Source organism: Euwallacea fornicatus, chromosome 23 (assembly GCF_040115645.1).
Source record: "Euwallacea fornicatus isolate EFF26 chromosome 23, ASM4011564v1, whole genome shotgun sequence".
Classification (NCBI taxonomy): domain Eukaryota; kingdom Metazoa; phylum Arthropoda; class Insecta; order Coleoptera; family Curculionidae; genus Euwallacea; species Euwallacea fornicatus.
In genome coordinates, this window is record NC_089563.1 from 2,427,073 (window position 1) to 2,440,271 (window position 13,199).

The 13,199-nt window shown below is 34.9% G+C and overlaps 3 protein-coding genes across 5 annotated transcripts; 2 read left to right on the forward strand and 1 right to left on the reverse strand.

Annotated features, from left to right (window-relative positions):
• Positions 1 to 189: 189 nt before the first annotated feature.
• Positions 190 to 5,414, forward strand: SdhA (succinate dehydrogenase, subunit A (flavoprotein)). Its single transcript, XM_066295650.1, has 11 exons — positions 190 to 400; positions 695 to 965; positions 2,680 to 2,908; positions 2,965 to 3,157; positions 3,220 to 3,400; positions 3,456 to 3,578; positions 3,639 to 3,838; positions 3,952 to 4,149; positions 4,322 to 4,527; positions 4,622 to 4,791; positions 4,848 to 5,414. Exons 1-11 carry the CDS (start codon positions 335 to 337, stop codon positions 5,006 to 5,008), a joined length of 1,998 nt encoding a protein of 665 aa, XP_066151747.1. The 5' UTR covers positions 190 to 334; the 3' UTR covers positions 5,009 to 5,414.
• Positions 5,415 to 5,679: 265 nt separating this feature from the next.
• Trp1 (translocation protein 1) lies at positions 5,680 to 11,907 on the forward strand. Of its 2 annotated transcripts, XM_066295676.1 has the most exons (8): positions 5,680 to 5,792; positions 6,372 to 6,501; positions 9,874 to 10,026; positions 10,075 to 10,208; positions 10,259 to 10,446; positions 10,506 to 10,653; positions 10,715 to 10,905; positions 10,966 to 11,907. In XM_066295676.1, the coding sequence occupies exons 1-8, from the start codon at positions 5,742 to 5,744 to the stop codon at positions 11,108 to 11,110; spliced, it is 1,140 nt and encodes a 379-aa protein (XP_066151773.1). In that variant the 5' UTR covers positions 5,680 to 5,741; the 3' UTR covers positions 11,111 to 11,907. The 2 variants fall into 2 exon arrangements, with proteins under 2 accessions (XP_066151773.1, XP_066151772.1); XM_066295675.1 differs by having other exon boundaries at positions 9,874 to 10,208.
• On the reverse strand, positions 11,852 to 13,197 carry LOC136346495 (tetratricopeptide repeat protein 36 homolog). Of its 2 annotated transcripts, none has more exons than XM_066295687.1 (4): positions 13,073 to 13,197; positions 12,824 to 13,021; positions 12,592 to 12,767; positions 11,852 to 11,990 (listed from the first exon to the last, which is right to left on the reverse strand). In XM_066295687.1, the coding sequence occupies exons 1-4, from the start codon at positions 13,167 to 13,169 to the stop codon at positions 11,919 to 11,921; spliced, it is 543 nt and encodes a 180-aa protein (XP_066151784.1). In that variant the 5' UTR covers positions 13,170 to 13,197; the 3' UTR covers positions 11,852 to 11,918. The 2 variants fall into 2 exon arrangements, with proteins under 2 accessions (XP_066151784.1, XP_066151785.1); XM_066295688.1 differs by having other exon boundaries at positions 12,824 to 13,012; positions 13,073 to 13,186.
• Between the last annotated feature and the right edge of the window lie 2 nt (positions 13,198 to 13,199).

Below are 13,199 nucleotides of genomic sequence, written 5' to 3' on the forward strand. Positions count from 1 at the left end.
TTTAGTTCTTTGAATTTGCAAATTTAAAGTTTAAAAATATATATAAATTTATTGAGTTATACAGACGTGTATAAATGGTTGCCTGAGTCGTATTTTAAGTCTATTTTCCTTGATATTTACCTATGCCACTGAAGTGTCATTCGGCCTTCTCTTTTTAGCGCAAGCGGAAAAAGATCAACACATTCCAAAAATCATAGACGTGCGTCGCTTTTATAACGAAAATCGAATATTCGGAAAAAATCTCCCTGTCCCCCATCGACACTTGGCGCGGCGATTTTTGATGTTGAAATATTATTTACGTTCTTAATTTAAAATAAAGGGAAAAAGGCCCAGCATGAACAGTTTCTTGAAGCTAAATCCCGGATTTATTAAAAACTGTTTAAATTGTGTTCTCAGTAAGGTAAGGTTATCCATACTGCAGTACACCTGACTTGAGGTGAGCTGCTTCTTGTTATGTAACTGTTTCTCTTTTTTTTATTTACTGGGAGCTCTGCAATTAAATTTTGCATACCATGCTCTATTTTGGCTCACTGTTTCTAATTACTTAAGAACCTACACTCACCAATAGTCTCGTAAAACAAGAAATAATAATGAAAAATGTTTGCAAGACGCCAAGGCCATTTCCTCACAACCGGCTAAACTTTTTTATATCAAAGCTCATTCACCTGGCAATAACCATCCATTGCATTTTTAGGTCAACAACAATGTCGCCTTAGGGTCTAACCGAGCCCTACATATTAATGTAGACCGGCAAAATGCCAAACAATGTGATAGTGGAACAGGCTCGAAAGCATACCCTTGCATTGATCATACCTATGATGCAGTGGTAGTAGGTGCCGGTGGAGCAGGCTTGCGGGCCGCCTTTGGTTTGGTTCATGAGGGCTTCAAGACAGCCGTTATTACAAAATTGTTTCCTACTAGATCTCACACTGTTGCAGCTCAAGGGGGTATTAATGCAGCCTTAGGTAAATGTTGAAGATATTTGTGTGGGAAATTGATCCCTGTTGTTGTTTCTAATTTTTAAGTAGGTTTTTACCAGCATTATAACTTCTTATCTTGGAGATTATTGTGTAACAGTTATGTTTTTTGAGCATGTTATCAATTTTTTGATCTGATAGGAAGTGTGTATGAGTGTTATTTACTTTTCAGCAGGACAGTACTTATGAACACCAATTTTTTCCAAAAATCAGAGAAAATATAGTTGTACTAATCCTTCCATTACCATCTTCTTTTAAATATCTAGGATAATTTAGCTGAATAATTATCATTTCTCATTAGCATTGGAAATTCCATCAAGATTACTAGGTCCAAAGTTAAATAAAGATTGTTTCATGCTATATAATCAGTAAGCAACAATGAATATATGTTTTAATTGGCAGAGAATTGGATTTATCAAAATTGAAATTCAGGGAATGCCTTTATTATTGCATAACTAGTTTAGCAATATTTATTTTTGTTATCACAAATTATTAATATACATTTCTGCTAAGTTCTTTCATTATCTGAAAATATAAGTGATTTTATGAGACAATTGTTTTAGCTAAATAAAGTGGTTAACATTTGTATATACAATACATGTATATCTGGATTTGTGTGCATATTATGCAAGTTAATAAACATGTAAATTTTATGTATAATCAGTTTTATAAATAATTTTTGTTATTTGAACAATAACCATTTCTTCACGAACAATTGGATGATTCGAAAGTATATTGTAGAATCATTCACATTCAATTGAAAATTTTGTTGACTCACTGCACTTATTGTTTGTTAATTGCCCAGCCATTACAACAATTAATTGGGGGTCCCAAATTTCTTGTAATTGAAAGGAAAAAATAAGTATCTCCATCTACTTCCATTTCTTAGAAATTATTACCATGTTTCTCCCCACGTTTGCTTGCTCTTTTGATGGATATTACTATGATAATGAATTTAATATACATATTTGAATATGATAATATTCAAATAGTGCATTTTTTATTATAATAAATGACATGATGGGCACAAAATCTATAAGATAATTTATGTTCCAAAAAATGTTTCCTAATGTCGCTTTAAAGTTTTTGTAAATTCGTCTAAACGTTATTGTTGTATAATGTTTTACACTGTTCTTTGATAACATTTTTGATTATGTTTAATTTGTTGCGCCTACAAAATGATTGATTCATATATTTAACAGATTTTCCTGACAACTTGGTGTTTGAACTTGCTTATTTAGATTACCAAAAATCTTTAAAACCAGAACCGTTAATGTTTCAAATCATCGTTGGAATTTGATAATAGTTGCAATTATTGATGTTCTTTTTCAATGTCACAAATTCAACTATATATTTAGTATGTAGTCGCTTCATGAGACAAAGAAATGCGGATAGTAAAAATGATTTGTCACCAGGTCTCCTGAAAATCATGGTATGAACTGGAGATGATCAAGTTCCAATTATCAAAGTCACTTTATTGTACTTATATGACACTACTACTTATACACCTCTGCGACATTCGCCATAATTTCGGTGGTTTAATTCGCATCTTCCTCGAGACTAAAACTAGTACCTACAGTACAAAGTATAATTACAGCAAATAAATCTTCTTAAATATACTTTCGCCAGGATAACTAATCATTAGAATTCATTTTATATATTATTAAGTCATCTCTAAAACTTTACGTTACTACTCATACAGGAAATATGGAAGATGACCAATGGCAATGGCATATGTATGACACCGTCAAAGGTTCCGATTGGCTTGGAGATCAAGATGCTATTCATTACATGACTCGTGAAGCACCTAAGGCTGTTATCGAATTGGAAAACACTGGAGTACCTTTTTCCAGAACGCAAGATGGTAAAATCTATCAAAGGGCTTTTGGGGGTCAATCTTTGAAATTTGGCAAAGGGGGGCAAGCTCACAGGTACCATTTAACTAACGTTAAAATTTTTCACTTCCTTACTTGAGGTACAATTCTAGATGTTGTTGTGTAGCTGATAGGACTGGTCACAGTCTTCTGCACACTTTATATGGCCAGAGTTTAAAGTATGACTGTCATTTCTTCGTTGAATATTTCGCTCTCGATTTAATAATGGAAGGTGGAGAATGCAGGGGTGTGATCGCCATGTGTATGGAAGATGGTACTCTTCATAGGTTTAAGGCTAAGAACACTGTGAGTGTTTGTATGGTTGTTTAGATTAATAGTAGTTAAGGCCTCGTTTTTATTGGTTGAAGGTTTTAGCGACTGGCGGTTATGGTCGTGCCTTTTTTTCTTGTACGTCTGCTCATACGTGTACAGGTGATGGTACTGCCATGGTTGCGAGGGCCGGTTTGCCTAGCCAGGACTTGGAATTTATCCAATTCCATCCTACTGGCATTTATGGCGCGGGCTGTTTGATTACAGAAGGCTGTAGAGGTATTAGTTTCAAGCTTGTTTAGGTCGATTTTATGTATATAAATTTAAAAAAAAGGTGAGGGTGGATACTTGGTGAACTCTCAAGGGGAAAGATTCATGGAGAGGTATGCACCAGTGGCCAAGGATTTAGCTTCTAGAGACGTCGTTTCCAGAAGTATGACCATGGAAATTAGGGAAGGTTGGTCTAAGTTAAATTTGTTAGTATTTGTAATGTTTTGATTGATTGGTTACTTTTAAGGACGAGGTGTTGGGCCTGAGAAAGATCACGTCTACCTGCAATTACATCATCTGCCTGCTGAACAACTTCATCAGAGACTGCCTGGAATCTCAGAAACTGCAATGATCTTTGCTGGCGTTGACGTCACCAGAGAGCCTATTCCTGTGCTTCCTACAGTCCATTACAATATGGGTGGAGTTCCTACTAATTATAAGGGCCAAGTGAGTACCGACATTATAAATATTTATACGTTATAAACTGTACCAAGCCAATTTCGCATTCATATATTTATTTAACTAACTACTACTTCACTATTCTTTCATATATCTTGTAGGTATTAACTACATGCAACGACAAGGACACAGTAGTTCCAGGCCTTTATGCTTGCGGCGAAGCTGCCTCCTGCTCAGTGCACGGCGCTAATAGATTGGGAGCTAACTCACTCCTCGATTTAGTCGTTTTTGGTCGAGCTTGCGCCCTTACAATCGCCGATGAACACAAGCCTGGGGAGCGAATAGGGGACGTGAGCGAGGTAAGAGTTCTATTTTTTCGCAATTTCCATTTGACTGTAATTGGTGTGAGCTCTGATAATTTTCTAGGAAGTAATAAACAAGTTCAGTATAAATTGTGCGAGTGAACTTCTATCATAGTGTATGTTAAGAGGTTGTAGTAAAATAGTTTTCATCTGTTTCAAATTGTTTTAGCACACAGGCGAAGCCACTGTATCCAATTTGGACTGGTGTAGATATGCAAATGGGCCTTTACCTACCGCAACTTTAAGACTGCAAATGCAAAAAACGATGCAATCCCATGCGGCTGTCTTCAGAACTGAGAATGTCCTGAAAGAGGGAATAGTGAAAATGAAGGAATTGTATGGCGAACAGAAGAACTTGAAGGTGTCTGATAACAGGTAAAGTCACTTTAAAAGATTTGCAAGTTTACAACACACAATTTTCGAAATTAATGTAAATCATTTCAGTTTGAATAATACATGAATTTTTCAGTTTAATATGGAACTCTGACCTTATTGAAACGCTGGAGCTACAAAATCTCATGTTGAACGCCATGATGACAATTGTGGGTGCTGAAAATCGTAAGGAATCGAGAGGGGCGCACGCTCGTGAGGACTATAAAGTTAGATGTGATGAATTTGATTACAGTAAGCCACTTGAAGGTAAGTTCTTCACGTTTGAATTGAAGATGAACATCGTGAAATCTTTGAGTTTTTAGGACAGCAGAAAAAACCGTTGTCGGAACACTGGCGAAAACACACATTAGCTGACATTGATCCCCAAACGGGAGTCGTTAAGATTAGGTACAGGGAAGTCATTGATAAGACCTTAGACGAAGGCGAATGTAAGACCGTCCCTCCCGCGATCAGATCATATTAAGAACCAAATTTGTAATCTTTTCAATCACTATTAAATACCAGCGAAACCTCCTTCTTTTTCCACTGTTACTTTGTGATAAATAGCGACTTAATAAAACGAGAAAATGTGAGTTTGGAACGGCAGAACAACTCTTTCCTGGAGGTTTAACTTCGTTTTATTTACGATTTAAATTCCATTTCATTTCTGTTGCTTTGTTTATGCGTAAAATTTCAACTGTATGCTAAACTCTGGAGGTAGGTATACATCGACAAGTATTTGAGTAGATAGTTATTTATTGTTTCATTGTAAGATATTTGTTGAAGTACCTTGAATTGGTACGAACGTTATGGATAATAAATAAATAAGTTTGTGTAAAATTTATATTTGTCATTAAAAAAGTTTTACGACGAAATATATTTTGTCTTTCCATGAGTTTTTTTCTAGGTTCTATGAACAATAAGAAAAATGAGAATCAGACTAAGAAAACCCAGACACAAAATACGTATTCGAAAGTGTTATCTATTTGATAATTCCATGATTGTTTAATGCTTGAAAAGGCTTAGGAAAATTTTAGAACCATTATAACATTCTTGTAGTTTAATTACAAAAACTCGACCATCCCGATTCGTTGTACCAGTTGTCGGTATTTGCGTTTAACGTCAAGTCACTTTTCATGTCAGCTTTGGCAATTTTGGCATTTCACGTTCTCTGTCGCTTAATCTCTTTCTCTGTTTGAGTTTATAGTTTTATTTTTATGGTCAGGTCAGAAATGGCGGACAAGAAACGAAGCCGAAAGCGAAAAGATGTAAGTTTTAAGGCATATTTATTACATTTATCAGTTATAGATAGCATTAATTAGTAGATTAAGAAACAGTTTAATGCAGTTACAATTTCCTCAGTTTCTGACCCTTCAGTTTTGGTCGTCTGTGGCATGAAATATGTTTGTTATTCGTAAGACACAAGAATGACGTCTATTCTAAATAAATACTTTTTACGTAGTTTTTTTGGAATTCTAAGTACTGGAAAATTTGCCAATCTATTGTCCTTTACACCTAGTTGCGAATACTACCCATTCCAATCATTCCTACCCGATGTCACAGCTCCCAATAGCTCTAAATAGCTACCTGAAATCTAACTGTAAAATGTCCCAATTTTTTAATCGCCGTCACAAACACGAGTTGCCTATTTTCAACAACTTTGCAAATTTAAGCAAATTACTCTGTTATCTTTCAATACACATCCTGTATTACATAGAAAATAACTTAAAATATTCAATGTGATTGCATCCAAATAGCACCATGTGTAGTTCATTAATATTTAAATCCAAAGTAGAAAGGGCCAAAATTAGAATGATATTAATAGTAGGAATTTGCTTGAAATGTAGGAATATTCTCCTCCTGGAGAGGCTCCAGACAAGCCTAGCAAAGAGGAGCTCAACATTGCAAAGTGGATGAGAAAAAATGTTCCTATCAAGAGAACAAAATTCTTGAACCACAATGTGGAGTATTTTACAGGTAATTGGTATTTAGTTAGTTAATAAGTATGTTCTACTTAAGTTCTAGTTTACATTTTTTTGAGTTATTCTTGTCTACTTTAATGACTGCATGAATCATTCATATATTAAAACACATTCGCATACACGTGGCATTCGGCTAATCGCAAATAACAAGGGATTGATCTTGTATAGGGTGTTCCTGAAATGACCGTAAATTGCTTGATCAAAAATCCCTGAACCAAAAATAAGGGGTTTTAGGCAAACTTACTTATATCCAATATTGTTTCGTTCTGCTGCTACACTATGCCAAAACTTTCAAATTGACATTGTTTTTTTGATATAATTGCTAAAGACTTTTATCGATTTTCACTAATTTTGAAACTAAGAGTTACTACATGAATAGGCGTGTTTTGACGTGAGCGGGATCTTTTTTAATGCATGGAAATATTAAAAATGCCATGTCATCCGTAAATAAATATTTGTGTTTTTCTTAACCCCTGTACGAATCATTTAAATTTTTTCTCTACCACAAGCTGAATTTATTATAAACTGTTTTGTCTCTTGTAAAATATTTGCCAGGCATAGAGTTTCCCTACAGAAAAAAATATTTACGATAACTTGCAATTGATCATTATTATTTAGTCAGAATGAAAGTATTAGAAAAATTTTAATTCTAATTAACTGCCAAATAAATTTAACTTTTATGGCAAATGCTTTAAATATTGACGGTTTCTTTGAATACACAACTGAATTCATTTCAAAAAGTTAATCTATACTTTGGGCATCGTGTCGATCTTATTTTTAAAACAATCTGCACCATTAAATATTCCTTGCAGCAATTCAGCTTCTGTAGCAATGAGAGGAACATACGTTTTTGATTTAAGAGCTCACGACAAGAAAAAATCTAAAGGCGCTAAATCGGGTGATCTTGCTGACCAATTTACAAGGGGATCATTGCGTGTTTCAATCCATCTGTTAGGATATGTATCATTTAAAAATCAGGGAACGTTTACATTCAAGCGGAGGGGCCCCTCATCGTGCACAAACCACATTTCGTCACAAAGTTATAATGGAAGATTCTTTAATAGATCGAGTAGTGTTTTGTAAAAAAAGTAAATAGTAATCCCCATTTAATTGGTTTGGAATTACAACTGAGCCAATAAATCCAACAAAAAAAGATCAATATTAATTCCTAAAAAAGTCTTCAAAATAGTTAGTTTCGAATTAATTTCGACTTAAAGCAGAAACATACACAGTTGAAACCTGAAACACAAAAGGAGCAGTATTAGTTCATGAAAAAAGTTTTTAAAATTTTTGAAGAAGTTGAAGTTGCGTGGTCATTCTTCAGCCACATCCAGAAATGGTCTTAAGTACCTCTCGAAAGATTCAAAATGGCATATAATTTCGACTTTTAACTAAAATTCTAATTATGCCGTTCTCATTGGCCCGACAAAATTTAACTGCGAACCACAAGAAACCACAATCAGAGCTCGTCTCCGAGCATCAAGACTGTGAGCCAGAATTGCATCATCCACATTCACTCACAATATGACGTTTGAACGCCGCCCACTTTCACTCACTAAGTCAGTCAAACGGCGCACCTCACGAGTCTTTATGACAAAAAAAAAACTGATTATCTCGATTATTAGTACAGGCAGCATTATAAGAACATCTCGTTTATCACCGCGCTAACGTTCAAGTGAATCATCTACGAAGTGATATCAGTACAACCTGCCTTTTGTAAAGGTACAGCTCATCGGCCTTAGAAACGACACTTGCGACGTTTTCAGATTTAGTAAAATGGTAGAAAAATTACGAGTTCAAGGCAACAATTTCGCTATGCAAATATTCAAAGGCGAAATAGAAAACACATTTCTTATAACAAAAAGAAGTTTGAGTTTTTTTGAGAACAATACTCATTTAAAATTTTATGTGCTATTAAATACGTTATGTTCATAATTAATATAGATATATATACAATAAAGATAAGATCAGTATCTATTTTAATAATTTTTCACGGTCTTTTAAAAATTTAACAACTTTGAGGATTGCACAATGATTGTGATTTAAAAAGCAATAATCACAAGTATCACACAGTGTTCCCGCAGGGAAACAATCTCCTTCACCAAATTGTCCAGAATTTGTAATTTTTATTGGCGTTACACTTCTGATTAATGCAGACAAGAATTTGAATATTTGCAATAAGTATATAAACGTAGTTCTACCTCGATGGACGTAAAGGCTTTCATGAGATTTAGTTTTATATTGGGAATTATTGATTAGAAATGGATTTCCTCCGTACTTTTCACTTTCATAGATATTTTACCAATCAACCGAGATGGCACCATATTGTTTTCTTCTAGATTTTAGCCGTTTTTTAGAGTTGCTCCTTTGATTCATATTATTTGGATTAAAATTACTCGTTTCCCCGAGTTGTGCGATTTGGACGTTTACTATGATTCTTTGACACTCATACATGATACTCACTCATCTTTTTCCCTCACAAAATTCATATACTGGAAGGAGGTCGACCTTCTCAGTGACTTAAACAATGTTCCAATTAAAGGGCTAAAAATTGTTCAATTTACAATAAACTCAACTCTGATCAACAACAACCATAGTGGACATTGTCCATATGTCAGATGTACAGAACATTTATTTTATTGTTGTGTAGGAAACGTAAAACGCAATTTTTTTAACATTATTTTCGCGACAGTGACGAATCGCAAGGCATCGTAATAATTTTTTAGAAGAGAAACTCTGCGTTTAACGAAAGTTTTACGAGAGACAAAAAGTACCAAATAAACTTGGCTAGTGACAAGAAAAAATTAAGCAATTCGTACAGGGAGCATCAAAAATACAAACTTTTAGTTGCAAAATTAATTGAATACTTATATAATAATTAATTCGAATTTAATTTCGAGACAACGATATTAATTTGAGAATTTTAGCGCCCTGCAACGGCCAAACGATGCCTCATCGAATATAAGTAAGTTTGCCTCGAACACCGTATTATTGGCCAAGCTTACAGTCACTTCAAGGACGCTCTGTATGTCTAACTCGGGTGGATCGCTTCAGGGAAATATTTGTTATTCGTGACGTTAAGTCACTGTTCCTGCGTGAAGGCTTAAAAATGCCCCGTATCAAGGAGTCCAACTCTTACTTCACTTAATCGCTTTGTTCTTAACAGCCGTCTCCTTTGTGCAGTTAAAGATCTGACGATTATAAAATCTTCTCGATTTCCATACCAAATTGTAACTGTTAACATAAAGACACACAGCAAATATTTCTACTAAACCAAAAAGAGTTTTTAAAAATCTGTTCCAAAAATTCGGAAACAGCGCATTAGTTTGTTTATTTTATCCATAATTTCACTCTAATTTCTGCGCAGGCAAAAGAGCTGTTGATGCACTTTTGGAGTCCAAATTCGTGAAATGTGATGCTCCCGTTTTTACCACCCGCGAACAAATAGTCGACTACCTTCACTCAATGTTAGAACACAAGGTATTCCATCGCGCCAGAAAGGTCCCCGTTTCAGAACAAGGTAATGAAAAAAATTACAAAATTCATTTATTAACTAGCGAATCCACAGAATTAAAGGGCAAAAAAAAGGAAAAGAAGAAAGAAGATAAAGAGTCTAGTGATGAACAGAAACAGGAAAAAGAACAAAATAAAGGAACAGACGCCGAAAGTAGTGTCGTTGAAAGCAAAGATCCCATCGACAATGTAAGTTTTTAAGTAGTACTGATTTAATCGATCAACCAAATACGCTTTAGCCTCAAAAAGAGAAGCGCAAGAAGAAAATTCGCCTCGAAATGCACAATGATCAAAGATTTGTCGACAGTTTAGACGCCTACGTTTGGATTTACGATCCAATACCTTTCCACTACTGGATAATCGGCGCACTTCTCGTAATTGGTGCAATCGGAATTTGTATGTTTCCTCTATGGCCTCCCATGGTTAGGTAAGTGGTTCTTAACACCTGAAATATTGAACGTTTTGTTACTAGCCAATTTCCTTTAGGTTGGGCGTTTATTATATAAGTGTGGCCGCAGCCTGTTTCCTAGTGTCAATAATCGTCTTGGCTATTATCAGACTAATACTGTTCTGTCTTATCTGGACGGTTACGCTAGGAAAACACCACTTGTGGATTCTCCCCAATTTGACCGAAGTATTGACGACAGTGTAATAAATAATTCATTTCTAACGGATTTTCTAATACATATATATAGGATGTTGGGTTCTTTGCCTCATTTTGGCCGCTTTATAAGTACGAATATCGAGGTGCTGGTTGTGTAGACAAGAAAAAAAAGAAGAAAAAGGATAAAGACAGCGACGCCGAGGATGGCAAAGAGGAGGAAACAACTGAACTGCTCAAAGATGGAGGAAACTCGAAAAAAGATAGCTCCGATGACGAGCAAGGGTAAGGCTTAGGCTAAGCAGGTTAAGTATATATTTATTTTGAACTTACCATGGGTTGAAGCCACATTCAAAATGTCGACGGGCATGATTTGGAAAACGACGAAGGGGGTTCAGAGAGCGAAAGCGAGTCCAAGTCCAGTACGGGGCGTGACTTTGAAATTGTTGATCACATTGAGATTGATGAAGCGCAGGCATCCTCCCAGTAAGGTTTAGACAATATAAGTAGTAATTATAATTCATACACACGGGGTGAGGTGAAAATTCCTGGTAACTGTGCTTTTTATGCTATTATTTGTTTAAAACATTACTGTTCTTAAGTAATTTAATTTTAATATTAACATTTTATGTCACTATTTGATGAAAGAGAAACGAACGGCTCCTGAGCAAAAATTATTGAAAATAAAACCTTATTTCTGCTTCTCATAAGATCTTATTTTTCGCCTCACCAGTACGTTGAAGGACATTACTGTTAATCACTGTCGCACATTCGAAAATTAAATGGTTTTTGTCACATGGCTATTACTGTTAGTTAAATGAATTTATCTAGATGTGGTTTCCGATAAGCTAGGCGATAAATTTAGGGTAATGAGTGTTATATTCCAATAAATAGCTATATCTGGTTGTTTGAGATTATCGAGTTTACACACAGAGAACTTGTTGGATATACATAATTCTTTGATACCAGTAAAAACTTATACAGTACAATGACGAATTGAGTTACTATGGTCCCAACTGATGTGTATTTTGGAGTGATATTATCAACAAAGTGGGTTTTCTTTAGAATTTTTTTATGTATATACAAATTGTAGTTATAATTTATCCAAGGTAACAGTTTTTTTTATATTTTTCAAAAAAGGGATCTGTAAGTAGTTGATACATACGCTTTTTATGTAGAGAAAATGCATTTATTTTTTGTTTTAAGTAGTTTAATTTTAGGGTATACAACACGATTATTAATAAATTCAGGATCTATTTAAATAAAGTTATGTAAATATTGCAACGAGCCTTTGAGTATTACTTGAGTTTATCCATTACTTGACGCAGCATCTGGTTACAAAGAGCTGCGTACGGGTTCAATTCCACAAGCTAAAAATAAATCAAAGCGGTGCCTTAGACATGAGATAAGGGGACGTCGTTGCTGCAAAAGCAGAGTTGGAACTCGTAAGGCACGGTGCAACGCTGCAGTATGCTTTGGATACGACGTAATTGGATAAGATTTGTGTTTGTGCATAGATAATAATTTTAAATTAAATTGGACTGCAGTTAAAACCTATTAATTGAAGCAATATGGTTTGGTCGAAGTGAATCGTGTATACGTGTTTACGATAGAATCATACAACTGACGCAACATTTGAGAATTGAGCCTGAGTTTTAAGCTGGGGTTATTCATTGATTGGGATAGTACAACAATTAGCGAATTAGGCCGCTTTTTCGATACACCCGGTATTATAGAGCGTCCGCGTAGCTTGCTGTTAGCATACTTATAAAACTAATACCTAACGATAGCATTCTTGTGCCTCGACTAACTTTTTTTTTTTATCTAGAAGGTATATATTTCCTGTATAACAATAATAGTTTGTTAACTCTTAGATACACATAGACTGTTCTTGATATGGTAAGAAATCAATAATTATGCATATAACCAAGTACCATAGTGCTATTTTGCAATAATTGCCCATATACCTACCTGACTTTTAGCAAATTTGCTACCCAATTCAGCGGCCTTTTCAAAATCCACCTTCGCCAATTCTTTTCTATCGGCCCTTTTATGTAAAATACCTCTTTGGCAATACGCCTGGCATAACGTCTTTTTATGCTTATCGGTACACAAATCGATAGCTGTAGTTAAATCGTTAAATGCATCTAAAAGTTTCTAGCTTAAATCTCACTAACGCTTTAGAGGTTTTTAGAAAAATTACCTTGAAATTGCCTTAAAAACTGAAAAATGTAGGCGCGATTATTGTATAAAGAGGGCCTGTCATGTGTAATTTTCATAGCTCTGTTTAAGACGTCTAAACCTTCCTGCAAATTACCTTTTTCAGCTATTTCTATCGCATTTAGTTCCATCTGTTTGCTCCACAAAATATCTGGAGTCTCCTCCTCTTCATCTTTTAATTCTGCAAACATTAACACATATCTACATTATAATGAACAAATCCCAAACTTACCTTCAGGCTCCCAGTTAGTGGCAAAATCTCCTAAAGGTAAATTAGGGTTGAACACAATCTCCAAAACTGCCTTATCATGCGCACTTAAGCTCGACATAATGCCGTAATCAGGTATTAAAACACAATG

Coding starts and splice junctions, on each gene's coding strand:
- LOC136346495 (XM_066295687.1), bottom strand. CDS start 13,169: ATGTCGAGCTTAAGTGCGCATGATAAGGCAGTTTTGGAGATTGTGTTC. Junction 13,022..13,072: donor CACTAACTGGGAGCCTGAAG/GTAAGTTTGGGA, acceptor TAATGTTTGCAG/AATTAAAAGATGAAGAGGAG. Junction 12,768..12,823: donor GTTTTTAAGGCAATTTCAAG/GTAATTTTTCTA, acceptor AGAAACTTTTAG/ATGCATTTAACGATTTAACT.
- SdhA (XM_066295650.1), top strand. CDS start 335: ATGAACAGTTTCTTGAAGCTAAATCCCGGATTTATTAAAAACTGTTTA. Junction 2,909..2,964: donor AAAGGGGGGCAAGCTCACAG/GTACCATTTAAC, acceptor GTACAATTCTAG/ATGTTGTTGTGTAGCTGATA. Junction 3,401..3,455: donor GATTACAGAAGGCTGTAGAG/GTATTAGTTTCA, acceptor TTTAAAAAAAAG/GTGAGGGTGGATACTTGGTG.
- Trp1 (XM_066295675.1), top strand. CDS start 5,742: ATGGTCAGGTCAGAAATGGCGGACAAGAAACGAAGCCGAAAGCGAAAA. Junction 10,654..10,714: donor TTCTCCCCAATTTGACCGAA/GTATTGACGACA, acceptor ACATATATATAG/GATGTTGGGTTCTTTGCCTC. Junction 10,906..10,965: donor AGCTCCGATGACGAGCAAGG/GTAAGGCTTAGG, acceptor CATGGGTTGAAG/CCACATTCAAAATGTCGACG.